This window comes from Balaenoptera acutorostrata, chromosome 3, assembly GCF_949987535.1.
Source record: "Balaenoptera acutorostrata chromosome 3, mBalAcu1.1, whole genome shotgun sequence".
In the NCBI taxonomy this organism is placed as follows: Eukaryota; Metazoa; Chordata; class Mammalia; order Artiodactyla; family Balaenopteridae; genus Balaenoptera; species Balaenoptera acutorostrata.
This window is the reverse complement of record NC_080066.1, coordinates 182,188,507-182,215,713: the sequence shown is the minus strand read 5'-3', so window position 1 is coordinate 182,215,713 and position 27,207 is coordinate 182,188,507. Positions and strand designations below refer to the sequence as shown.

Genomic DNA, 27,207 nt, shown 5'->3' with positions numbered 1-27,207 from the left:
GACGTGGGGAAGGGGGCTCCGCTGAGGCTGCAATGGGGCGGCGGGGGTGCCTATGAGTGCAGGGGGCTCCTGCCACCGAAGGAACCCACCACTCCCCCTGCCCTGCACCTGCCCGGAAGACCCCCAGCTGTTCTTCCCAGGCCATCTAGATTCAGGGGTCCAGGAGGTGAGCCCCGGAAAGGCCCAGAAGCGCGGGGAGGAGAGAGCGCTAATGGACGCATCTCGGGGGAGGGGAGGCTGCAGAGACGGGAAGGACAGCGACATCACACAGCGGGGAGTGGGAGGACTCGGGAAGGGGGAGTCAAGGTCACCAGAGCCTCCGGAGAAAATGTAATTACCGGCGGCCCGGCCTTTTCAGGACTCTGGTGGGGGCTGGCATGCTGAGCTCCCGGTCACAGCTGTGGTTGCAATGCCCGAGCGACCCACCCAGCCCAGCAGAGGGGTGCAGGGCGCCGGGCCTCACCCCTGTGCCCTACGCCCCGTAACAAGACCCTGGGCACCAAGCCACCCACAGAATCACCCCCACCTTGGCTTGCCCCCAGCGGGGCGAGGGGCTTGGAGTGGGTCGGGAAGGCCCGCGGCTAGCGTGCCCGCCGGGAGTGCTCGGGGCCAGTGGAGAGACCAGCTCCTGACCCCACCCCATCCCGCCTCCACTTGGCAAACACCGGACTCCTACTCAACCCTCAAAGCCTGTGTCCTGTGACACTGCTCGGCCCCTTCAAAGGTTCCATGCTGCCGTCAAAGGCTGACAGACCCCACCCCGACCCCCGACTACCAGAAACTTCCGAGGGGCAGGGCACGGGCTGGGTGTCAGCTTTGCCCCTCAGATGCCCAGTGAGGGATGCAGGTGGAAGCACGGAACATGCGCTCAGCTCGTGCCCGAGGCCCCCCAGGGTCCGGCAGCTCCTGGTCTGTGGGGACTCTGGACAAGCCCCTTCCCCCTCTGAGCCACAGCCCCACAAAACAAAGAAGGGCACATACAGCTGAGAGCACCCCACCTCACCCCAACAGTGAAGGGTGCCACAGCCCCAAAGAGCAGAGGGTCTCGGGCCCAAATCAGGCACGAGCTGGAGACGGTGTTCCATCAGCAACACCCACCCCACGCCGTGGCCCATGACCCTCCGGAAGCCGCTGTGACTGGGGGGATCCAACAGGCTGGAAGTAACGGCAGCCGGCAGTGCCCCCCCCCCCGCCCCACGCCTTGTAAACCAGCCCCCAGCCCCCAGCCTGAGCGCTTGTTTCTATGGTAACTTCCCAAGGTCAGTGGAGGCAGCCTAGCTCGGCTGGAGACAAAAGGCGTACCCCTCCTGCGGGCCCTGGGCCGCTAACGAGCCAGTGTGGCCCCCAGACCCCCGGAGCTGGTCTTCCTCCTCAGAGGGTCTCAGGTTTGAAATCCCCCTGCGAGCACGGCCCAGTAGAGCGCGGCCGCTGCCCAAAGCCCAGGGGCAGAGACTACCCGGGCCAGGACACCTCCCGAGGCCCGCTTTGCCCCTCTCGTCCCCTCCACAGGGCTCCCGGGCCCTCCAGGAAGGCCCCACCCGCCCCGCAGCCAGAGCCCAGCCGGGCTCTCTGCATCTAACTGGTTGAGCTGACCAGCCCGGCGCCCCCCAACGCCCCACCGCGTGCCCGCCACTGGGCCAAGCGGACGCGGCGCAGGCTCCTGGGACCCGGGGGCCAGCTCATCAGCGCCCGCAGGGGCTGCTAATGGGACAGTGACCCGTGTTGGGCCAGCCATCACCACTCATTACCACCGTCACATCCTGCATTCCCCACACCGCAGGGGGGAGCTCGGAACCCAAGGTCATTGCCGGGGGGAGCGCAGGTGGGAGAAGGGACCCCCTGCTCCCACGCACCACTCCCCCCCACCCCGCACCTTGCTCACGCAGCACCCCGGCCTGCCAGGCCTCGTCCACGCCAGCCGACGGCCCAGAACCTGGTGTCTGCGGGGCCACGCAAGGCATCCCGGGGACGCGGACGGAGCAAACGCCGGGCTCCGGCCGGCCCCACGCACTGGAGCTCGGGCCCGGGACGGGGGCCCACTCGGCTCCTGCTGACGGTGGAGCCGGATCTGGCAGCAGAGCCGTGAGCGGGTGAGCCAGCAGCTCCCCAGGACGGGGCCCGGCGGGCGGGGTGTGGGTGCAGCCAGCCCCCGGGACAGCCTCCCCAGCTCACCCCAACCTCCTCGGGCGCCCAGGGACGCTCCCCGGGGCCCGTTCACCCCTGTGCTCCCGGCTGCAGGGACAGCTGCCCTGAGACCTGCCTCGTCTGCCTCCCATCCATGGCCACCCTCCCCCTCCCGCCGGCGCTGGCTCAGGGCCGCCCGAGGACATCCACCGTCCACAGCTGAGCGTCCGCCCGCTGGGCCAGCGTCCTCTCAGGGCCTCACACACATCAGCGCGCTGCACCTCTGAGGAGACTGAGGCACAGAGAGGACAGAGAGGTTACGTGAGTTGCCCAGGGTTGCACAGCTCGGAGGGGCAGAGTTTGAACCCTGTCCTTGGCTGTACCCCGCCCCCAGGGCGAGAGGCCTCCACTCTCACTGCCGTCGATGTGGCGCCCTGAGAGGCCGGCCGGACGGAAGGACGGCTGCGAGCTCCCCTTCCGCTCGACTGCCGGCAGCGCGAGGCCACAGATCTCCCCGGGAAGGCCCGCAGGCCGCCAGGCCGGGGGCTGAGGTCCCCAGGCCCCCTCACGCTGTCCGCGTCCGAGCTGCCCCCAGGCCAGGCCCCGGCCCTGCCCCAGGAGGACGTACCTGAGGAAGAAGGAGGCTGCGGCTGATGGGCCCGTGGAGGCCCCCGCTGGGGTGCCCGGGGCTGGGGTGACCAGGGCCGTCGTGCAGGCCCCGCCGCGGCTCCACGTCTTCGACGCACCATCAGGGCCCGCGGAAGGGGGGCCGTCCCGGACCGTGTCTGCCACCGCCACCGCGGCCACTGCCGCTTCAGCCTGGAGGGAAGCAGGGAGCCCACATGAGGGACAGGCACCTGTCCCTCACCGGGGCGCCGGGGAAGCAGGCCCGTGCACCCCGGAGCCCAGCAAGCTCCCTGGGCCCTGCGCGCACGGGACCAGCCGGCTCAGAGAGTGGCCGGAGCAGAGGTGGGCACAGACGCCCGCCCAGGGCCTGGACTTCCCAGCCCCTCCCCCTTCCAGTTCCAGAAACACAGTGACCACAGTGGTCGGGACCGATGGACAGGGACCCCCCCTCACCCCTGGGCCATCTGTCTGGGAGCACCCAGAGGCATGATTGAGAAGAAACCACAATAAATATTTGTCACGAGCACTAATTGCCCCATGTATGATAATACATTGTCTTCCCATCATCTGAAATACTGCTCTGGCATTTCCAACTAATTAGTTAAAATAAATTCCGGAAAGGGAGACAGCCTCCTAACGAAGCACAAAGGTAATTAAACGCTCCCCGGGACGGCGCTGGCAAACTTGAGATCCGGCCACTGTATATTACGTTCATGCGCATGTGTCGGGCCCTGGACCCCCAGGGCAGACCTGGCCCTGGAGGGGGGTGGACGTCGGCCACCCCAGCCCCATCCCCTTCCCCAAGGGCCCCAGCCTCCAAGGCTCCCCAGGCACCACAGCCCGGTCCCTGGGGCTTCTGGCTTCACTTGGCCCTGAGCCCTGTCCGAGGCGTCCTCTGTACCTGGATGGAAGGACAGGGGTCTGTCTGGTGACCCTGCCTGTGAGGAACCCAGGGAGCAGCCACACTCTAGAGGGCCTGGCGTCCTCGGGATCTCCCAAGCGACACGGCCACAAGCCAGGGTGGCGCTTCAGCAGAATAAGCCATCATGGGCCCCAGGAGGAATGTTGTGGCAGGAGGTCCTGCCACCTCACGGCAGCATTCCTCCTCACCACGGCAGAGGGTCTCACCCCACCCAGCCCGTGGTCAGCACCAGCTCCCAAAACCCCCCTAGGGACACAGCAAAACCATGTCTGCAAAGGAAGTTCAAAGGGAGCCCCAAACCTTAGGCTGGACAGACGCCAAGCACCCCCACCTGGCCCCCCTGCAGCACCAGCAGCACCCCCAAGGCTGCAAGGACAGGTCAGTGGCAGAGAAGGGCCAACCTGGAATAGTCCGGGCCCTCGCCAGGCACTGTGCTAGCGCACCACACCCTGCCATCTGCCTTGCATCTGCCTATAGGGCAGGAACTCCTATGCATCCCTCAGAACCCAGCCCGGCCAGCCCTCTCCTTCTCCAGGCCACTCCCTGTGCCTGCCCTGACCTCCCCCAGCTTCCCCCAGTCTACCTAGTGCTGCCCACTCACAGAGAAACAAGGCCAGGCTCAACTACACAGCACCATATTCTCCCATCCCCCAAGCTTGCATGAGCACCTAGTGCATGCCAGGAATCAGGAGGCCCCGGAGGGAGCCTCTACACCTGCCCGGTCTCCTCCACATCCACGGCACCTTGCCTGGCACATAGTAGGTGTTCAATAAATCTGTCCTCCAGAAGCACAAGGCATGGTAGGGACACGCAGAGCTCATGGCCAGGAGGTGGGCCCTGCGCCCCAGGGGAAGGGGGGCTGCAGGAGCAGAGGGGCACCCGCTCACGGGGAACATTTCACAAGCAGGGGGGGTGGTCAGCCAGGCCTAGACCTGGGCAACGGGAACCAGACGCTGCTTCTCCTCCAGGCAGCTGTGGAGCTCAAGGCAAATGTGAGTGACGCAGGGCAGCCAAGGTCCCCGACAGCCTGGACGCTGCCTGCTTCCCCTGCGGCCTTACACGCACGTGACGTGCGATGCTCCCTCACCTCAAACGTCAGTCCCCTTTCTGTCACTTAACATACGTGCTCCCCATGAGAGATCTAAACTCCTTTGTCGAGCAGAGCGGTGGAGGACAGGACTGATGTTAAAAGCTGCGTCACCCACAGGGCCTGGCCTGGGTCTGGCTGAGCACCCCCCTGGGAGCAGCACACGGCCGGGGGCTCCCGGGGGCCGGGGCAGGGCTCACCCCCGCAACGCCCCCGGTACCCGCTGCTCCACCCGGCCCGAGGCAGGGCCCATGTCCAGCGGCCCAGGCTGGCCCGGCTACGCTGGCCAGCAAGGCCGCCTGGACGGCAGGGGACAGGGCTGCGAGGTCACGGCCCCACACGGCCCTCCACCCACCCCCGCGGGGCCCAAACATCCCACCTCCCACGCCGGCATCTCTGCCTTCAGCCAGAACGTCCGGCCCCACCAGCAACGGTGCAGGCCACCCAGCCTGCCTACGGCCGGCCGAGCCCCACACTGACCTGTCGGGGGTCCCGCACGCGCCTCGGCTCCGCCGGCCCACGAGCTGCCGAGACCCGGCTCCGGCCACCGGGAGGCCGCTGCCGATTCCTGCCGGAAGCAGAGCCCAGACGCGCCAAAAGAAGCCGAGGGGGCGGGGGAGGGCGGCGGGAGGGAAGACCAGGACACGACACACCACGGGGACAGCAGACAGGGGGCGGGCGGGAGGGAAGACCAGGACACGACACACCACGGGGACAGCAGACAGGGGGCGGGCGGGAGGGAAGACCAGGACACGACACACCACGGGGACAGCAGACAGGGGGCGGGGGCGGGGGCGGGCGGGAGGGAAGACCAGGACACGACACACCACGGGGACAGCAGACAGGGGGCGGGCGGGCGGCCAAACAGAAAACGTGATGGAGGCGCCACAGGAGCAACGAAAGAAAAGCACGAGGAGAGGAGAGCGTGAGGCGGGCCCACCGTCCCGGGAGGCCCCTGCAGGAGGCTCCAGATCTCTCTACAGGGTGCCCAGGACGGGGCGCCAGGGCTCCAAGGAGCACGGTTTGGGAAACACCAAGCTAACCCATTCCTTAGGAGCCCTTGGGCCTGAATTCCGTACCTGCAAGATTGTGGCCCGTGAAGGACAGCGTTCCCCAGCTCCTCAGGATAAATACCTCTCCGGGGGCTATTTCGTGCCCAGAGGAAAGGTGGGGAGGCAGAGGAGGAGGTGGCTAAGGGGCGGCCAGAGCTGAATCTTGCCCTGCAGTGGGGTACGGGTGGCGTCATTCACTGGGCTTGTGCCGGGCCCCCTTGAAGCTCTGCCTGGTCACCCAGAGGGCCCCGGGCTGGGACTGTCCAAGCCTCTGCAGGTGCCTTGTCCCGCCCCCATGTCACAGAAGCAGCCTCACATGGAAGTGGGGGGCCATCTGTCCAACTTCCACTCCACAGGTGGGTAAACTGAGGCCCAGAGGGGGTACCAGCAACGGGTTAGCCAGGTCAGAGAGACAAAGCTCCCTCCCTCCCACATCGTTTCGGCCTTGTCCCCGAGGACAGGTGAGCACCCACCAGGGACCCCGCCAGGGTTCACGGGAAGTGGGGGGAGGCAAGCAGGCTGGCACAGAGGCAGCAGGAGCAAGGTCCCCAAGCCGGGGCCACCCAGCCTCCATGGACAGAGGGAAATCCTGGCTCCACCAAAAATGACCTCACCTCCCACTCAAAGCAGCGTGCAGCACCTCCTCCAGGAAGCCCTCCATCCTCCCTGTCCAGGCCGAGCCTCCGCTGCCCCAGCCCCTACAGCAGGCTGGGAACCCTCTGCTCCAGGTCCTCCTCCACGAACTGTGGGACCCTGGGTAGGGCCCGGCCCGTGTCTACAAGACTAGGGAAGGTTCGCACAGGCTCTGCTAGCCTGGACCCAAGGTAGCTGCACCCTTCACCCAGTTACTCAGTCCCGCCCTCGGCCGCCCCAGGCGGTGCTACCTCTAGCCTACCGTGGGGTCAGGAGGCCAAAGCCTCAATCTCTTGGCATCTGGCTGTAAAATGAGTGCAGATGTCCTGTGAACATCTGACGGGGCCCTGCCAACCTGGGGGAGACACCACGGTTCACAGCTGTGTGCCCGTGGAGCAGGCCAGGGCAGAGCACCTGGGGTGGCCCACGGGCACCTCCATCCCCCACGGTGGCAGGAGTGCCTCTGCCTGACACAGTCTGCAAAGCAACTGCCCGACTGCCCCGCTGGGCGGCTCCCACCGCCGGGAATCATCACCGGACACTCGGCAGGTGAATGACCCAGAAAGCGCCGAGCTCTGTGCTCTGGACGGGGACGTGGGCTGCAGTCTCGACAACAGCGTGGCTGGCCGAGGGCTGCTCCACCCGGACACTAGATAGCCACGCGCACAGAATGACCCCCGGCAGCCCACGGCGCAGGCTCCCAGCCACAGCGCCTAGAACACGCCAGGCCCTCTCCGCCCACCTCGCCCGCCCAGATCCAAGTCTGCCTAGAGACCGTGGCACCCAGGGCCGCTGATGGGCTGTGGTGGAGATTCACGGCATGTCTCTCCAGAAGTATTTAATTCTAGAGCCTAACGTGCAGTATTTTAACACTCCAGGGCCACCTCTAATGATCAATGCCCCGGTTCAGGGGAAATTACCTCATCTGAGTCCAAAGGTTCTATTTATGGTTCTAATAATCTCTCTATTGATCGCCAGGACTGTTGTCTAATTATACATCCACTCCCACCCACCCTGAATGCAATCAATGCACACATAAAACCAACAAGGAGCCTTAAATGCTCACGTTTTATGGTGTGCAGGCCGCCGGCGGGGCTGCCCAGCAAGAGGCCAGTGACCCCACCAGAGCGCAGGGAGGCTGCACCAAGGCACTGTGCCATCCCGCCCTCTCCCACCTCCGCTCACCCCACTCCTCCACCTCCTGGAGCCCTCAGAGCCGCGGCCAACCCCTCTCTCCACCTGCAAGACTGCGCTCAGCTCCCTCCCAGGTAAGGAGCCCCCTGGCTATTCCCATCAGCCTCCTCTGCCCCCATACACTTCTCGCTGGGCCCACTATCTCTGACACTTCCCTCCAGGCCCAGCTCAATGCCACCTCCTCCAGGAAGCCGCCCAGCTCTCTCGAGCCCCTCGGCACATTCCTCCCGGGCAGCCCAGCTCTCGGGCCAGGAGGCACCATGGGACTGGCACGGCAGAGGCTGGCCTCCCACTTCTTGGCCTCACTCAGGACTTAACAAATGCAGGAGTCGGAAGCAGTGAGGCCACACCCAGGGTGCGTTGTCACACCAACTGGAGGCTAGTTCAGACCCAGAAGTTCTTCCCGGGAGCCCCCTGTGCACCCCAGGCTACTGAGGGCCAGGGAGGCCCCAAGGACAGGGCAGCCTCAGGCGGACCAGCTCCAGCAGCGAGTCACAGGGGGCCAGCTCCCAGCAAGGGCAGGGTCTCGCCAAGGGCCACCCTGGAGGCGGCAACGTCCAGCCAGCACATCTCAGTGCCTTCAGAGGGGACAGCAAGCCCAGAGGCGGGGGCAGGGCGGGGGTCAGTCCCGCCCGGGGGCTGTACGGACTTTGCCCCAAGAGCTGGGGGCCCTCCTCGTGCCTCCCTGTCCCACAGCCCCACGGGGCACGGAGACCCCAGGAGACGTCTGCCTCGTGCTCTGTTTCAGAGACACTTGCTGGGCGAGTTGGTGCAGCTGGCGCTGTGGCGACTGGAAAGGCTTTCACAGCCACCTACCCGTCTCCCTGCCCCTGGGGCTCCACGGGGGGCAGATGATACAGCCACAAACAACCACCACCTGCTCGCCGCCGGCCGCGACCCCACCCCCAGCTCTGTCTCCCAGTAAGGCCTCCCCACCTCCAGGCACACAGACCAGTCCCTCTGCTTACAGGGTCCCTTCTACTTTGTCGCCTGGTGAGCCCCTATTCTGGGCACGGCTGGGCCCCCAGGAGAAGGCACCCCACCACCCCAGGTCGTGCAGGGCTTGGGCCTCCTGGGGAAAGGCCCTCCCGGCGCCCACAACACCTAGTCCCACGTATCACCAAACCCAAACCAACTCCCTCCAGCGTCCCAGGAAACCCCCGATCCGATAACCCACCCTCTCCCGACCCCCTACCCTGGTACGCCTTCTCTTAGAAGGAAGACTGGGGGGGCACAGAGGACACTTGGGAGAAACTCCCACCAGCGAAGCCCTGTGACCAAGGCGGGGCCGGGCCCCCAGCTCCGCCCTCTGGAGCTGGGGTCATCTCAGGCCGCGGGGCCCTCCCTGAGCACACCCAGCCCAGGTCCGCGGCACCCCCGGCACCCCTGGTGCCCAGAGCTGGTTCCACGGAAGTCATGCCACTGCTGTGGGTGACAATCTGGTGGGCCTGAGGAGGGGAGCCCTGGAGCGGGGAGGGGGGTATCCTGCAGTCACCCAAAAAGAGGCGGCTCCTGAGAGGCCAGGCCCCGTGTAAGCGGGAACGGGGTCCCCGCCACCTGCAGGCCTCCCGCTACCCTCCGGGCTCTGTCACCCGTCCACGGGGCAGGGCTGTGTCGCCCAGGGCTGCTGCACTCCAGGCAGGAGAGCCTGGACGGGGAGTCACCAGGGGGAGACGCTGGATGACGGCCTGATCTTGTCCCAGCAGCCCACAGGGCCCTTCCGTCAGCCCACGGCGCCACGCGTGCTCTCAGAGTGGCCAAACCTTCCCCAACCACATGCCCGGGCCAGGTGGAAGCGAAGCTCCAGGGGACACAAGAGGACCCTGCCCCCCAGGGACCTTGCAGCCTGACTGGACGAGGGTCTTGGGAATGCCTGGGGCCTCCTACAAAAGGCGCAGCCCCCCTGCTCTAGGGGGAGCCCTGCTGCAGGGCACCCACTGAGCTGGGCACTCAGTCCCGGAGAGCGCCCAGCCCTGACCGGCTGTAAGCGTCCTGCCTGGTGTCCCGGGGGCCCACAGCCCGCTGCGCCCCAGGCACTCACCAGGCACGTCGGTGGCAGGAAGCTGTTGACCCTCGAGACGCTCCACATGCCCTCTAGGCACTGCTGGGCCTGGATGGTGACCGTGCTCAGTGCCCCGCCCAGGCCGGCGGGTGCCACCGACACCTGGACGCTGGGCCCGGACGGCCAGCCCAGCCCCTTCCTCCTGTCTGGCCCCGCTCGGCCCAGCTGCCGCCCCACGGGGCCCACCGGCGCCGGTCCATCCCTCGGGCTGGTGGCGGCGCCGGGGCTGGGGGGCATGAGTCCAGGGCCTCCATGGGGGGCGTCAGGGTCCTCGCGGCTGGCGGGCGCCTGCAGCAGCCGCAGGGCCTCCCGTGTGAGCTGGGTCAGGTGCGTGGTACAGACGTCACAGCGGCGCTCAGCCTCCGGGCGACACGCAGGCAGCTCGTCAAGAAGCAGAGCGGAGAGGCACGGGTCCTGGCGGAACAGGGGACAAAGGGACAAAGGGATCAGTGCCTGGGTGCCAGGACTCACCGCCTGGTCCTCACGTCCACGGCGCCAGGCCAGCGTGCGTGGCGGCCGCTGCACCGTCCATAGCTGCTAATAAGCCCCGAACGGTGTCGTCGGCACACACCCAGCAGGAAATAATCATCGGGGCTTGAGAGTGAGGCTCGCGGTGCCCTTGACAACTGCCCAGCTCCTCCTGCCGTCATCACCACGCTCGCTCACGGCTAACGAGGCATTCGCACGCTCCCCGACGTGCAGCCAAGGCCAAGGCCGCCTGGCCGAGGAGCAGCCAGGGGGCCGGCAGAACAAGGCATCCACGGCAGGCTGGGGGCAGCCAGCACCAGGGCCCCGGCCGGAAGCAACGTCTATTCCAGAGCCAGTGGAGGTGGGGCTGGGGGGCTGGAGACCCTCTCCCTGCCTTTGCGGCATCTCCGGCCCTGCTCCACAGGGCCAAGCTGGCGATTCCAGGTCCACGGGAAGACAGAGGCCGAGCGTGGCCAGCAGAGACAGGAGGCAAGGCTCGATGGCCTCCACGCTCCTTCCCGGGCGTGGACTTGGTCCCTGCAGCCCACCCCCTGCCTTGCACTGAGGGGGACACACGGGTCTAACTGCGAGCCTGGTAACCAGAGAGGGCTAAGAAGAGGAGCTACGGGAGCCCAGAGGAGGCCCTCGCCTAGCCTGGAGGTCAGGGAGGGCTTCCTGGAGGAGCTGACATCTCTGGAAGAAAGAAGAGGAGGAGAGAGCCAATCCTCAGAAGGAAACTCACTGGAGGGAAGCTATCAAGAGTCCCATTCCCAGGGCCCAGCCCCTGCACCTCGACCACCCACCAGGCTCTGCCTCAGCCCCTCCCCGGGGCAGCCCCGCAGGGCTCCGGGTCTGTGCTGGGACCAGCCCCTCAGCATCTTTGCCCCTTTCCCGAGGGGCAAGCCCCAACCACAGGTGCCTGGCTGGGACATCCCCTCAGCAGAGCATGAGCCCAGCCCGGCTGTGGCTGTGACCACCCAGGACTTTCCCAGTGCCACCTGACAGAGCAAACCCCAAATGCGGGCCTGGGTCTCCAATTCGGCCAGCTGGTGGACTCGGCCGGCCCCATCCCTCCCCGTCACCACAGCCTGGACCCGCTGCAAATCTGCAGAGCCAGGGCCTGTCCCCCTCCCTGGCCACACTTCTCCCAAAAGGTTCTAGGCAAGGCCCGGCTCCAGTCCAGCGGCCCTCTTGGCCAAAAAAGGCCTACGACCTCTCCAAACCCTCAGATGCAGAAGCCGTAAGCACCGTGCAGAGTGGGTGCCTCAATCATCCCAGCAAGGTTCCCCGAGCCTGACCTGTGGCCGGCCTGACCAGTGTCCACAGACGCCGGGGAGGGCTCCAGGGGGTGACAGCTGAGACAGAGTGGCCTTGCCATGGAAGTACACTCTGCTGGTCCAGCATCAGCAGGCCATCGCTCTGCTTCTGTGTCCCCAGGACAGGCAGACCTCGGAGATATTTCAGTTTCGGTCCAGATCACCGCAATAAAGGGAGTATTGAAATAAAGCGAGTCACATGAGTTTTTTGGTTTCCCAATTATAAGAGCTATGTTTACACTACACTGTAATCTGTTCAGCGTGCAATAGCATCGTGTCTAAAAAAAAACAATTTAACGTTAAAAAACAGCACGGATTAAAAAATGACGCTGTCAGAAAAACAGCGCTGACAGACTCGCTGGACACAGGCTTGCCACAAGCCCTCGGCTCGCAGAACACACCGCACCTGTGAAGCGCAGTAAAGCAAAGCACGTCCAGCCGGGTGTGCCTGTGCCGCCCCACGCTCCCGGCAGGCTCGGCCATAGAGCTGCCCCCTCACGCGCCGCCCGGGCAGGCCGGGTCGAATGACAGCGCGACCCCAGCCAGGCCAGGCCTTGCCAGCTACCTGATTTACGGGCCACTCCGGAAGGTCTGGCTTTTCTCCGGCTGGGGCTGGCGGGCCCCAGAGCCTCGGAAGCGCCCGGGATGTCTGGTCCCCATCAGCGACACCACCCCCGCCTGCTGCTCCCCCGTGGGGCCCCGGGGAGGCCCGGAAACGCCGCGGGGACCCCACTCGTGTCGCCCGTGGGCCACAGATGGAATCCAGACGGCGGCCCAGCCACGCCTGGCTCACACGGCCCGGCTGTCACTCCATCCCCCACCCCCAACCCTGCCAGTTTTCCAGGCCCGGCCCTGATGACTCTGGTTTTTCCACTCAGCGGGAGGCAGCTAATGGTGGGCTGGTGAGAGGGCAAGGGAGGGCCGCCCGCTAGAGCCATTAACCCGACTTGAAAGGCGGCCCAGGCCCCGCCCGCCCCAGGCCCAGCCGCCCATTGTTCTAGGGCCTCTGCTTCCGGGGAGCCAACCTGACATCCCCTCCACGGCCTGCACGGGAGGAGCCGGAAGGAAAGTGGGAAGCGCAGGGCGTGGGGGGCTGCTGACGGCCCTGGGCCCGCACCAGACCCCCACCACGCAGCCACGGCGGCCCCCCGCCCGAGCGCCGCCCCCAGCCGGTCCCGAGGAATTCAGGTGGGGCGCCAGGGAGGCCCCAGCGGCCCCAGGCCTCAGGCCCTGAGCATCAAAGCCCCAGGTGGGAACCACAAGGGTCTGCTCTGGGGGGAGAGAGCCCCCCGAGCTCAAGCACCCCCCGCACAGGGAGACCAGCCCAGGGCTGCCCGGTCACCTGCTCGGTGAGCCAACTGCAGGGGTTTCCGCGCTCGTGGCCCCCCCAGGCCACAGTCTCCCGAGTCCTGCTTCACAAGTTCCCAGGAAGGCCAGGCCCAACACACCCGGGCCCACCCCATGGCCAAAGCCCCCTTGAGGGGCCAAGTACCCCCTTGCAGCGCTGGCAGCCGAGCCCACCCCTTGGGGGACCCTCACATCATCACTGCCGAAGGCCTGGCTGATCCCCCGGGCCTCAAGGGGCTCACGGCGTGGGGCAAGCCTGTCTCTCCAACCTCTGTCTCCTGTCACACACGTGAGATGGCAAAGGCCAACAAGGAGCAGGGACCCGCCTGGGGTGACCACACGGAGAGCCCAGTGGACCCTGAGCCCCTCAGACAGGCCAGGCAGCACCGGCTGGGCCAGCGCAGGGGCCAAAGCGGCTGCTCGGGCGGCAGTGGGCCACTGCGCAGCCTGGGACAGTCACTGCACGCTGGTCACTCAGACCCACAGCCCACACAGGAGGGACTAGCCTGGGGACCGCAAGCTTTGGGCAGGACAGGCCTAGAGCCGGGATCCCCGCCCCCAGCACCCTGGCCCAGCGCTCGGGGCTCCAGGGCGGGGGCTTCTCCTGGGAGCTGGCACAGGCCACTCCCAGGATGGGCACCCTGGACCCCAGAAGGTGAGGGGTGACGGCACCTTCCACACCACCTGCCGACCCCTGGGCAGCCCTCAGGGAGACAAAGGCCCCTCCCCACTCCTCAGCCACCCCCTCCCCCCAGTACAGCCAACAATCCTCAGGCCCCAGGACAGGGCGGGGGGCTGGGGGAGGCCCGGGAGGTGCAGCCCTCCCTTCCCCGGGCCTGGTCTCCTCTCCCAGCCCTGGGGCAGCTCCTGGCAGCTCCAGGGTCCACAGGCCCAAGCCCCCAAGGGGCCACAGCCCCAAGTTGCAGAATTTTAACCCCTGAAAGCCCCGGCCACCGTGCAGCCTGGGGCCCACCCCTCCCCTCCGGAGCCCAGCACCTTCAGAAAGACAGTACTTTCCCTGCCGCAAAATATTACTTTCAGTTTCCTCTTTGTGGTCTAATTAAACAGATATTTTACTTGCATTTGGAAAATGTTTTTCTTAATTTGATTCAATTTCACATTGCGTCCCACCTACCCTGCATGCTGCCTGGCTTTCAGGGAGCCTCCCCGCACTTAAAAATGATGACTTCTCATTCTTCGCTTTGTTTCTGGGTCTCCAAGTTGCTTTAAGTAATCCTTCCATCTGCTCCTGTGAGGGAGTCCTGGAGGGGCCGCGCTGCCCCACCATCGCCACCAGGAGAGGCTTCCCCAGCCCGGCCGGCCAGGCCCCCCCGCAGGGCAGGAGAGGAGCCGACCAGAAGCCCCCCACCCCACTGCCACGGATGCCCCCCTGGGAGGGGGTGGGAAGGGGCTCTATTCTCCAATTCAGAAAAGCCCCCAGGCCGCAGGGCTATGAGATGACCCTCTCTGAGCCCCCCATCACCCCGTCTTTTAAAAGGGCGCCCTGGCACCCACTGGCAGGGCGGCTAGGAGAGCACACGGGCCCAGAGGCCAGCCACACGGTCAAACTCGACAAGCAGGCGCTGAGCAAGGTCCCACCAGCCACAGCTCCCTCCGCCCCATCCTCCCTTCTCTCCACAAACAAAGCAGCTGGGCCGTGACCCCGCGTGGCCCCCTTTTCCGGAGTTGACAACAGGTCCAGGAAGGGACCCCTGGCTGCCGGGCCGGGCGCTGCCCTCCCAGGCTCTGCTGTCGAGGACATTCCCAGGTCGTGTGCAGCGGGCTCGGTTTCCAGCCACACCGCAGCCATCCCAGGCCCTCCCTCCCTCCCTCCCTCCCACCCACCCTCCCACCCAGCCAGAGCCTCACCAGGGGCCCAGCCCCCAGCCCCAGGCCCCACCACCTGCTGGGTCCAGTGGGATGCCTGGAGACCCAAACTCGACCCTCCCTCTGCCAGCCAGGCCGCCAGAGACCACCCCGGCCTGCAGGCCTGCAGCTCTGAGGCCCCAAGCTGACACGGGGGGAGGGGCAGGGGGGGCCGCAGCCTGGCCCACCCAGCGCTGCCCGGCACCCATCCCCAAGGCCCTGTGCCAGGCACCGACCAGCTGGGCAGCTCGGGGCACACACTAGCTCATTGAGACCTCCTCCCCTCAATGGCCCCCCTATCCTCCACACGAGGCCACACAAGGGTGGCAGGGGCTCGGGGGGCTAAAGGCCAGACAGGCAGGACGGCCTCAGCGGGTGAGGGTGGTGGAGAAGCAGCCGCGGGGTGGGAGGGGGTGCCTGGAGCCCAGCCAGACACGACCTTCAGTCCGACTGTCCACCTCCGGACGCGAGCACAGCCTGTGGACCTCAGTTTCCTCACCTGGACAACGGGCCGTGGCAGATCGCACCCCGCAAGCCCAGCCACGGCCAGGGCCCCCAATGCCACTTGGGGGGCTCTGAGCCCCGGCAAAAGGGGCAGGTGCAGAAGCCGAATGGGGCCCCTGCCCCCAGGTGGCCCCAGGTACCGTGTTCTCCTGCACACAGGGCCACCCCCGCCCGCCAGCCCCTCCGACAGAAGAGCCCGGAACTACGGCTCTTTATCAGAGGGCTTCCCAGGACACCCCAGGCCCCACTTCTACTGCAGGGCTGGAGCGCAACTGCACTCCACCCCACCTCCCGACCTTCGACCTCATCCTGCTTTCCCCTCGTCACCCTACAGGGCCCCCAAGACACAGTCTCCACACGTGCTCCGGGCGTCCCCATCCTCGAGCTCTTGATGCTCCACCCCTGGAGACCCTCACCCCATCTCTGGGCCAATTCCAGCCCAGAGCAAATACCACCTCCTCCAGGAGGTCCTCCTGGGTGCCCCTTTCCAGAGCCCTCCCTCCCAGGACACTTTGGTTAAGAGCACAGACTTCAGGGGCAGGGAAGCCAGGGTGCGTGGCCTCGGGCAAGTCACTCACACCCGTGTGTCCGCTATTTCCTCCCCTGGCGCATGGGGTGGTGAAGCTAAGCACATAATTCCCAGAGGCCTGCTCACTGGTGACGGGTTTTGAACAGGCCAAGTATGTGGGGCTGGCGGGGATTCCAGGAAGCAAAACTGGGCTGTGGCCTTGCACCGAGGCTGTGTGGGGGAGGGTGGGGACGGGGAGCCTAGGACGGGACAGTTAGGAAGGAGCCGACCCTGCAGCCCACACCCCCGAGCAGGGCACGGGGCAGGGCCAGCGCCCGGCACGCTCCACCCGGAAACAGAGGCAGTTGCGCGGGCCAGCCAGCCATCACACGGGATCAGAGGTGAACGCACACGGCGGTGTAAGGACATCCACCCGAGGCGGACACAGCAGCCTGTCGCTGGGCCGTGTAGGACCATAAATCCGCCAGCCCCAGGCGCCCAGCTGAGCCCACCCACCCCTGCCCCAGCCCAGCGCCCACAGCCGAAGCCTGGGATGCTGCCCAGGGGGGCAGGGACCAGACCAGATGAGTCCGGGGAGCCCCCCCAGGAGCCCTGCAGTCCACGTGGGTCCCTCGGCCACAAAACGTAGCACCAGAAGCGAAAGCGCCCCTTCACCCGGAGGGGGCCAGAGTGGCTACTCAGCCCAAGGACGCTGTTCCCAGACAGGGCAGCTGAGGCCCTGCCAAGAAGCGACCACGCCACAGGAGCTGGGGCCACAGGAGATGGGGGAGAGAGGCTTGTCCGCCACGCGTCCACCCAGCGGGAAGGGAGATCATGGGGCTCAGAGGTCAGGGCTCAGGGGTGGATGACCAGAGAGCGGCTCCCAGCCAGCCCAGACTGGCTGCTTCCAGAAACCTGACAGGGGACAGCCTGGCCCTGAATGCCCCCCCACACACAGGCTCCCTGTCCCCAGGAAGCAGACGAGTGGACAGAGGCCAGACGCACTGAGGGACACTCGATCCACTTCTATCCTGTTTATTTATTCATACCCCACACCTTCTTGTACAAAAACTGCGGTGGCTTCCAGGAACTACTCGGCATAAATTGGAAGCAAAACCACGTGGCTAGAGACAGTCACGTTAGAGCAGCCAGGAACGATCAGTTCCCACAGACGTGTGAGAAAGGGCCCATGCGGTTGGCGGAGGCTGAAGACTGCGTTTGCTGTGAGCTTCCTGGCAGGCAAAGGAAAAAGGAAAATAGACTTTCCTTGCCATTCAAGACAACAACCAGCTCTTCCAACTCCCAAGTAAAAGATCCCTTCAGGACACTCAAGGGAGCCTTGAGAAGGCCCCAGACCCCCTCCTTTAAGCCATGCCAGACCAAGACAAGCCCCCGACAAGGCACTGAGCAGCCCGAGGTACAGGGGTGACACCCTGACCCTCCCCTTTTCAGCAGAGAGGCAGTGAGGAAAGTCACCACAACTCACTCCCCTGCTCAGCCCCAGTGCTGACTGCAACTGAACTCCCTCCTGCAAGACACAGAGCTCCCTACCCCAGACCCCGGCCAGCCCCCAAAGCCCCATCTCCGCTCTGGCTGACGTTCAGAGAGCAGGTGTTCAGGACTCGAAGCTCAGTCCCGCCTCCCACTGCCCACCCTCACTCCCTGAAACCCCAGACCAGCAAGGACCCAAGACAGGCACACGGATGGGACCAAAGGAAGTTGTCAGGGACAGCAGGGGACACCAGCTAGACCACCGCCCACCTAGGGAGGAGGGGGCCAGGGCAGGGTGTGGAGGGGCCGGCCGAGGTCTCGCAGAGGCCAGGCGGCAAGGCCAGGCCTGACCGGCCTCCTCCCTCCTCCGGCCCAGGCTTGGTCCCCGTGGCCTGATCCCTCCCCCGCTGAGTCATCAGTCCCCTACCAGCTGGGAGAGCGCCCAGCAGCCAGCCCCAGGGAGCACCCGCCCCTCTCACACCTCCCGGCTGCCTCTGGAGCCTGCCAACACCTGGCCCAGCTGGAGAATGCCGCTGACACGAGGTGCCCCGCCCCGGGGAGCCCCCCCCAGAAGCCGGTGGAGCTCAGGCCAGGCCCCAAACAGCATGGGGGACAGGGGCCCAGGGACTGTGACCCCAGGTGGCGAATGTCCAGCACCAGCCGGGCTAAGCCCCTGCCCCCCCGGGACCCCACCACAGCACACCAGTGCGGTCAGAGCTGGGGGCGGTGGGGACAGACCACGCAGGCTTCCTGGGGGTGGTGACAGAGGCCCACCAACCCCGAGCCAGGCCCCAGAGAGAGATGGGAGGGTCTCCAGGCCTCTAGCCTTAGGAGCCTGGTCACGTCACCCCGAGCTGTGCCCGGGGGGAGCCCACGGCCTCCCGGCAGCCTTCAGACTCTCTGTCCAGCTTGGTGAAAAACACGAACCGGTGCTGGGGCTGCAAGGGTGGGCAGTGGTCCTGGAATTCACAGGGCCGGGGAGGACGAGACCCCCCTGCCCGGATGAGCGAGAGATTCGCAAGGTCGAAAGGAGAACTGATCACTTTCCCCATCCGAGCACTAATCAATTCAGTGCCGTATTGACACGTGGAAGTCACGGGTTCCAGAAGAGTCACCACCTCCACGCGATGCATCTGGGCGGCAGCTGGAGCAGATCCCCAAGCAGGATCCCTGCCCCCCACGGCTGCAAAGGGCTGGGGACCGCCATCCTCCACAAGGGCCTCATATGGGGCGGGGGGGAGAGCCAAGATCCAGTCCAGCAGCCCTCGGGGTGAACACAGCAGGGTGTGGGAGGCAAGGTCTGGTCACTCAGTCGTTCAACAAACGTTTCTGGGTGACCCAGACTCCATGCATGTGGGAAGGGCTGAGAAAAGGCGGGGCCAGGTGGCAGCAGGGGTGGCCTCGGGGAGGACGGTGGAGATGTGGGGGAGGGAAAGCTCGGGGGAGGGGAGGGGAGGTTCACTGCACACGGAGGGCCGCCAGGCTCTGTGTCAGGAGCTCAAAGTGAGGCCACTCTGTGCGGTCTGAGTCCCCCACCACCGTCAGCTGCCCAGGCGGGGCTCAGGGCAACTCAGGCTGTACGGTTCCACCTAATGAGCACGGGAGGAGGGGGGGAGTCTGCCAAAGGGGCACGGGAGGAGGGGGGGAGTCTGCCAAAGGGGCGCTGTGGCAGACCACCATGCAATGAAGAAGGGGCACCGTGCCCAGGGGCTGTGCCTTTCGGGGGGCCTCGGTCTGGCCTCAGTCTGGCAGGGCCCAGCTGGACAGCAGGACCCAGGACTGGCCGGGGACCCTCCTGAGGGCTCCACGGTTCAGAGAGTCCCCTCTGGCCGCCCTGAGGGTGGGCAGCTGTGGGTGGGCTGGGCTGGGCTGGGCTGGGGGACAATGAAAGGGGCCTGCAGGAACTTGGTGACCAGTTTGCCAGGGAAGGCTGGGGCCTCAGGTTCTGCCTCGGGGGATAGAGCGGCCAGTGCTAAGCTGGAGGGCGCTCAGTCGTGGAGGAGAGGAAGGCCTGGCTTCGGTCCCTGGGTGGGGGGCTCTGGGAGCTCCCAGCAGAGGCCTCTCAGAGGCAGGGAACCGGCAGGACCACCGGGGGAGGTCGGGGCGGGGGGAGGGGGTCTGGGGAGAAGCAGGGCATCTGTAGCGGGGCCCACGGGAGGAGCGGCCCATGGAGGCCACACGACAGTCCGAAGGGCATGCTCCAGGCCACGCAGGGGTCCGAAGGGGTCGCTCGGAGACAAGGCCCTGGACCCTGGTGAGGGCAGAGGTAGCTCCGTGGAGGCCCAGAGGCCCCAGCCTGGCATCCCCTCCCCAACCAGGCCCACCGCCCCTCTCAGTTCACGCAGGACGGTCTCTGGGCTCCAAGCTGGGCAGGCAGAGCACGTTCCCTCCCCCACGGCCCCCAGGGACATCGGGGCTCAAAAGCAGGGGGCACAGTCCTATCTGCTCCGCGTGGATGAGGTCCCTGGGCGGGAACCACGGTCATCCTCACTGCCCAGATGGGGAAGCTGAGGCAGGTGCAGGGAGAAGGGAGCAGAGACAGCAAGGGGGAGGCGGGCCCTCCACCCAGGCCGCCCGCGCACCTCCCATGGGCACCAAAGGCCTGGGCACAGCATGACCCCCGAGCCCACATCCCAGCAAAAGCAGCAAGGGCTGAGGCACACGGGCCAGCCTGTGCCAGACGCGGCCCAACACGCCTGTGAAAGGGGCGCAAAGCTGGTCCCAGGTACAGAGAGGGAAACCGAGGCCACGAGCTCTCAGCAAACCTGCCCAAGGTCCCACAGCCCGGAGCTGTCAGCTGGCAGGAGGGTGGGCAAGAAGCCAGCGGGGAGTCGAGCCCCGGCAGGGATGCCTCGGGCAGAGGATGGGGTGGCCGTGAGCTGGCTAAAAGATCACGTCCCTCGACCCTTGCAAGCCTCCCTCCCACCTGAGACCAGGCAGGGACCCCCCAGGGGCAAGGGCCTCTGGCCAGGCTGGGGTCCCAGCTCCACCCTCACCCCAGGCCATGGGAGCCCAGCAAGCCACCTCCGGTCCTGGGCCTCCCCAGATGCCCCAAGCATGGGACTAAGTGAGATGACAGGCAGCAAAGTTCTCTGTAAACTGTGAAGTGCCGTTCTCACAAAGCTCATCTCCTCACGATGAGAAACAAAAAAGGGCCCCCTAGGGTAAATTCTAGAACACAAACTCTACATTCCAGTGCCTTGTCAGCCTCAGAGCAGAGCCCAGTGCCCCTGGACCATCGGGCCAGACTCCTGGGAGGACCCCCTGGGGCTCACCCAGAGCCGGGCACACACGGGTCCCCCCGGCTGCCCCAGCCTCCCTCCCAAACTAAAAGCAGAAGCAGCTGCACAAGCCCATCCCGGGCACCATCTCCCCAGCCTGCCCTGCAGGAAGCTCTGGGGCAGGCCGGGTGAGGCTGCAGGCTGTGCGCGAATCAGCCTGGGTCACACAGGACAGTGACACCCGCCAAGGCCCCAACCACTTTGTCCCATGTCTCACGGCCCGGGTGGCTCAGCCCAAGGGCCTGAAGTCCCCTTGGGCCCATTCCCACCCTCTCTGGAGAAACAGTGGATGATGGGGCCCTCCCTTCCTCAGGCACAGCACCCTACAGGTTGGACAGCACCCAAGAAGGGCCCCTGGAGGCTACCCCCATCTGGCAAAGGAGGAAACGCAGCGGGGGAAGAGAGGCCAAAAGAGACCAACAAGGCCAGAGACCCTGGTTTGCTGCGTGAACAGGCCGCTGGGTGCCAGAGACAGCTGGGGAAGGGGGTGAGCCCTCCCCTGGCACTGAGGGGTACCCAGTGTCAAACGCCAAACTCGGGGAGGCCAGGAGAGGTGGGAGGTGAGCACTCTGGGTGGTCCAGGGCCTTCCCTGATGGACTGTCTGCAGGAAAAGACCACTGAGACCTCCCAGGTGAGGGACCCCGAATCCACCAGCGACCGGTGTGACCTGCAGCTCTCTCCAGCAGGATCCCCTGCCCACCTGCGACCCACCGGCCACATGTCCAGCACCACCAGGCAAAGCCCAGCTCAGTCACTAAAGTCTCTCCTCTCTCTGGCCTCAATTTCCCCTAACGGAGTAGTAAGATGGCCCTGTGGCCCTGTCAGGCCCCCAGGAGTCTAGCCCAAAACACCCTCTCCTGGGACCCTGAAGGTCTTCTCATGTCTTTTCAACCAGATTCAGGCCATCTGGGGCACAGAGCGTGGCAAGGGGGCACCCTGCTCATGGCAGCAGATGCAGGAGCGTCCAGCCCCACCCCAGGACGGGCCACAGGTCCCCTCCCCTGACCGCAGAGCGAGGGTGCCCAGGACACAAACCAGACTCACATCCCCACTCCCAATGCCACGGGGAACACGCTGGACCCGGGAGGCCAGGGTCTCGCCCAGACCGCAGGGCCTCCTCGGAGAACTATATTTAGATTCAATGGGGATTATGCAGCCTTACTTCCCAGGACAGCTTTCAGAAAGGCTGCAGGTCAGGCGGGAAGGGCTTCCTCTGGAGACCACCCCCCCGCCCCAGCCCCCAGCTTCCCAGGCTGTGCAAACTTCCAGAGCGCATTGTTCCTGGAACAATGGTCCCCGCTCCTTCCAAGACCAGGGCAAGCCCATTGGCTGCAGAATTCGGCAGAGCCCCCTCCCCTGGCCAACACCTTGGCAGCTGGGGCTGGAGCCTGGGGAACCAGATGGGTGACTACTGCCTAAAGTGGCAGAGCCCCAGGCTGTGGGCCATACGCAACTCTTATCCATGGCCCTGGGAGGGGCCAGGGAGGGGGCCCCCCCTCACAGCAGCTGGCCCACCCTCTGGCCCTCCAAGCCCTCCTGCCCCAGGTGTGCAGTTTCCAGACACTTGGCTGGGGGCCCAGGTGCCCCAAGGGCGACAACGCACCAAATAACCTCTTGCTGCTGGCAAGGCAGGAGCTGTCCCGCCCAGAGTGGAGGCCCTGCCATCTCCCCCTCTCCTCCCCCTCCCAAACACACACTAGGCTTCCAGCTGTGGGACATCTGCAGCACAAACGCTTGCCCAACCCCCTCCGATCAGACAGTGGGACCCTCTTAGGATGAAATGCCCCAACTCACACACAGGGTGTTATAGACGGGAAACCAAGGCCCAGAGAAGGGAAGGGATTGGCCAAAAATCCACGGTGGAACCTCGCCTCCCTCCGGGCCCCAAAGACTCCCAAGTTCCAGCATGGGCCCCGTCCCAGGGGCCGGCCTGAGGAAGGGTCACTTACCCGGAGGGGTGTCCCGGGCCCGCCGACCAGCTTCCACGCCTGTCGCTTGAGCTCGGCGAGCTTCGTGTGGCAGTGGCGGCACCAGCCGCCTCCACCGGCCGAGTGGCCCTGCTCCGCGCCCGCCCCGGCGCCCTCGGGCGCAGGGCGGCTGCCGCATGGGTCCTGCTCGGGCCCGGCTGTCAGCCTCTTGCGGGGGGGCACCTCCAGCAGCTGCAGCGGCTCGCGGGCCGGGCCGCCCTCTGCCACCTGGTCGGGGAGGTAGAAGGGGACAGTGAGCTTGGGCCGCTGGGCGGCGCCACCCCGGTACCCAGCACCGGAGACTCCAGACCTCAGAGCGACCCAGACCAAGTGACGCACTCGACAAAGTTACGAGCGCTGGGCGCGAACCTGCAGCGCACCGTGTTCTTTCATCCCGGGAGGTCTTCATTGCCCGCCCCCCCCCCCCCCAGAAGGAGGCCCGTCGCCACCCGCGCTCCGCTCCAGGCCCGGCCCCCAGGGGGCGCCGCGCACCCTGCCAGTGTCCTCTGCGTCCCGGGCTCGGTCCCGGGCCGTCCGCCGGCCCCCAGTCGCCCGCCTCCCTCTCGTGCCCCGCTGCGCGTACCGCGGGTTGCGCCGCACACAGGGGGGCGCCGCGGCTGCCCATGGCCGGGACGCAGGAAGGGCTGGGCCGTCGCTTCGGGGCCACGAGGGCTCTCCGGGGGCGCCGCGGCTACGTGATCCGGCCTGGGGACGCCCCCATGGCCCGGCCGGCCGCTCCGAAGTTCGCGGCGCAGGCAAGTGGCTGAGAGCGCGCGGTGGCTGCGGCGGCGAGCGCGCTCGGAAACGGGGGCGGGGCCGGGGACTCCGGGGGCGGGGAGGGGCGGGGCTCCGGGAGAGCTGTCCCGCCCCGCCCAAGCCCTCGCTCTGCAGTGTGTGGGGGAGGGGGTCCCTAAGCGCCGCGCGGCCGCACCCACTCCGAGGCCCCCAACCTGTTAGGCGAGTCCCAGCCCGAGGGAGGGGCGCTGGGGGCCGCGGTGAGATACCCCGTACACGCGCGCGTATGCGCCTTCCTGCTCCTCTCCTGGGACACTGGGGTCTCCTGGGAGGCCCCAACCCACTCGTCACTTTACAGGCGAGAAAACTGAGGCCGCGGAGGGGAAGGTCTTGCCCAAGGTCACACAACGAAGTGGCAGCGAACCCCGGCCCCCAGGCTCCCGATCGCTTTTTCCTGAAAATCTAGCGCACTCCGCGTGTCGGTGGCCACACTTTGGGTCTGTCACGCGTGGGTGAGTATCGCCGGGCTCTGCATCTCGGAACGTGCAGCGCCCATGCCAGTGTATCTGTGCCTAGGCGTGTCTGCAAACGGCACGCGAGTTTTTGCAGCCGCGCGTGTGCAAGAAGGCCGGTGTGCGTGCCGTGCGCCCGGGAAGAGGGAGGAGGTGGCCCTGGGGGTGTGCGCGGGACCTGTTGTCAGCCGGCCTGGCAGATGGGAACTTAGCTCCGGAATTAATTGCCTGTTAGTCTCCGGCTGGGAGGTCGCCCCCCTTCTCCGGCGACCAGTTGCTCCCGCTCCAGCTCAGCCCTAAGTGTCGCCGCTATCCGAGGCGGCAGGCGGCTCCGGGTCCGGCTCTGGGTCAGCCAGAAATCCAGGGTCGGGCTCCGCGGGCGCGGCCACCCGGTTTCTCGCGACGCGAGCGCCCCCTGCTGGCCGCCGCGCACCCGCCGCCGCGAGGCTCGGAAGAGGCCCCGCGCCACACGTCCGGGGCGAAGAGGCGCGCCGGGGAGGGGGCTAGAAGGAGCGGAGCCAGAGCAGAGGGCGGCTGGAAAACCGCGGCCCGGGCGGAGACCCCAACCGCAGCTCCCCGGCACGCAGTGAGACCCTCACACAGATTCGAGCCGCTCCCCGCCTCTCCTGAGCCCCTCAAAGCGACTCCTTCTTTATGTTTTGCCCACCCTCCCTTTCACTTGAAAGGTCCTCTCCACGTACGCACTCACTCCCCAGAAAAGAGTGGAGCGGGGTGATCTGCCCCTCCTGGCTCTCCCAGTCGTTCCTGGCCTGCAAAGTGGCGAGGGGAGCATAAAGTGGGCAGAGGGTCCCCACTCTCACTCCACGGTCCCACGTCGTCCAGCCCCTTTACACTCGGCCTGGAGGCCGAAGCTCTTCCCCTTCCCTAGCTCCTCGAAGCCTCCTGAAGGAAAGGGGCGGCACCCCCGTCCGGATCTGGGTACCGCGGGACATCGCAGCCCCCGCCCCTCAACTGCTCTGGGACACAGACACACACATACGCAGGCCCGGGAAGCGCGACTCTATAGCACGCCGACGCTCACCTTCCTCACCTGCACCTCCAGAAACACATCGGCCCCAGGAGCCCTTGTGCTATGCCCGGGGCCGGCCACACCCGCAACTTCGTTTGTCCGCACGGCTGCGGCGCTTCCAGAAGCACACGCTCACACCCTACACCCGGGTTCCCGGGGACGGCCCGACACAGCCCCGCGGAACCTGGACCACCTCGGGACTCAGGATCAGCCGCGAGACCCCCGGCCCCCTGCCTCGCCCTCCCCAGCAAGGCGCGCGGTGGGACTCGGAGTCCCTGCGCTGCGCTCTCCTCCCTCGCCAACAGTCCCCCGCTCAGGACTCCGCGCTGAGGGGAGGGAGAGAGAGAGAGAGATGGGGCAGCACTAAGGGGGAAAAGTGCGGCCCGGCCTGCGCGACGCTGCTCGGGACCTGCCGCCTCTTTCCCGGCGCCGCACCCCGAGCCGCGGGAGCCGCGCCGCAAAGTCGCGGGACGGCGCCTCTGCCGCCAGCCGGGTCCCGCCGCCCGGCCCTCACCTTGGCTCGGCGCCGCAGGAGGTGGCTGGTGAACCCCAGGATGATCTCCGAGTCCAGGCAGAGCGCCCCCATCTCCAGCAGGCTGGGCGCCTTGCGGGGCGCGCCGCGGGGCGGCTCGGGCGGCCCCGGCAGCGCCATGGAAGAGCGGAGCGCGGGGAGCGCAGCGCGGGGAGCGGCCCCGAGCTCCTCCCGCCGCCGCCGCCGCCGCCGCCGCCGCCGCCTCCCCGCCCGCGCGCTCACTGGCCGCGCGCCCGCCTCCGCCGCGCCCCGCACCGCGCAGGGCAGCCCGCCAGGTCCCCAGTCCTCCGCGGCCCGCGCCGGCGGCCCCTGCGCTAGCTCCGCGCCGCGCGCCCCCGCGCTCCGGCGCTCCGGCCCCGCCCGCCCGCGCCGACAGCGCCCCCTCCGCCGGAGCGGCGAGCCAGACTCCCGGACACGCACACCCGAGGAGGAGGGGCGGGGGGCGAGTACCCTGCTGGCCCTGGGGCGGAGGATGGGGGCCAGGACCCGGCCTGGGTCCGCACCCCCTTGCTTCGCGCGCCTCCTACCGGGTGCTCTGGCCGGGAAGCACAGGGTCCGGGCGGCAGCGCCTAGCGGGATTCCGCGAAACCTCGGCGGACAGGGGGCGTGTCGCGGCCCCTCCCACTCCAATCCGCCCTGGAGACTGCGCACCTTGGGGGTCCCAGTCCCTAGACATGTGTAGGCAGCCCAGTGACCTTGCGCTCCCCCCTCTGCCCATGCTTCACAGCGCTCCTGTCTGGGGCCCCTCCTCGGAAGCCCCCCATCCCACACCCCAGCCTCGGTCAATGGACTCCTACGGCCCGGCCCGCCAGGACCCCAGAGCGCCTCCACTCCAGGACCCCGATTCCGCAGCCACCTGCAGCCTTCTCTGCCCTTGACCTGAACCCCTCCGGCCGTTCCTGGAACTCCCGCGGGCTGGAGCATCCCTGCTATTCGCCAGGCGCGACCAAATTTCGGAGTCCGTGGCGGGACGCTCGGGGAGCAGGGGGTGGGTTCTACCGGGATACAAACTCAGGCCCGAATCCCGCGCCCCTTCAGTGCGCAGCCCCCAGCCTCGCAAGCTGACGGGCGCCCTCTGTGGGCGCAGGCCGGGCGGCGGGACGCCTGCCTGGGGAGGGTGGAGCCCAGGGACAGGGTCTCCTAAATAACCTAGGCCCACGGGGAGGTCTTTGGGAGTTAGGGGGGTGGGTATTAGGCAACACTGCCGGGGGAGATGGACCTGAACAGGATCCGGAAGGTAAGCAGGCACAGAGAGAAGACCGGAGAAGCGAGGGCCGGGAGGTCACAGCGCTGGGCCCTTTCAGAGGCGCAGGTGCGCAGATGGCCTGACATGACAGCTGGGCTGGGGTGCTACGGCTGAGCCAGCCCCGCAGCCCCCTCTGCTCCCTGGAAAGGACCATGGACTCGCCCTACTCACCCCTCTTCCGCCGCCGGGAGACCCTCCTGCTCCACGGGGTTCCTCCCCTGACGCTCCAGTGGCAACTGGAGGACACTGCCTCCACCTGACTGCACCCGACGGGCTCATCATAAACACCTTATCTGCCCGGCACAGGGCTGGCCATTACCACTGCTCTGCCCCACCCGGGCCTCGCGTCAGGAAGACACCCCAGGAGGAGCTGCCCGCCTCCCGATCCCCATGGCCACTCCTGGCCTGGGGCAGAGATCAGGGCAAGCCATAAGGAGGGCCGGAGTGCCCCACTCCCGCTCCTCAGCCCCTCCTGTCGGCCACTGGAGGCCACCCTGGGGACCTCCCACCCTCCTCCCTCCCCACCTCTCCAAGACCCTGATCCTGGGGGGCTTCCTCCAGTGGACCCCGCTCTTCTGGGAGGGGGCTGCCACCATCTCAGTGGATTGATTAAAGCCATCGTGGGGATTTTTTTTAACGTTTAATTTACCAAGCACGCCGCGGCCAGTCAGAGCTGTCCCCGGGGAAATCTAGGCCAAGGGA

At 66.8% G+C, this 27,207-nt stretch overlaps 1 protein-coding gene across 4 annotated transcripts in view; it reads right to left on the bottom strand.

Annotated features, from left to right (window-relative positions):
• KIF26A (kinesin family member 26A) overlaps window positions 1-25,318 on the bottom strand; it is a 41,481-nt gene extending 16,163 nt beyond the window's left edge. Inside the window, exons 1-4 of one of the 4 annotated variants that reach the window (XM_057544171.1) lie at window positions 25,242-25,318; window positions 22,433-22,678; window positions 9,681-10,115; window positions 2,753-2,943 (exon numbers count right to left, since the gene is read on the bottom strand). In XM_057544171.1, the coding sequence (XP_057400154.1) occupies window positions 2,753-2,943; window positions 9,681-10,115; window positions 22,433-22,678; window positions 25,242-25,313 (944 nt within the window). In that variant the 5' untranslated portion in view covers window positions 25,314-25,318. Of the gene's footprint in view, window positions 1-2,752; window positions 2,944-9,680; window positions 10,116-12,050; window positions 12,246-22,432; window positions 22,679-23,033; window positions 23,194-25,241 lie in introns of those variants that run through there. The other 3 variants (XM_057544172.1, XM_057544174.1, XM_057544173.1) reach the window with 3 other exon arrangements.
• Window positions 25,319-27,207: the final 1,889 nt, after the last annotated feature.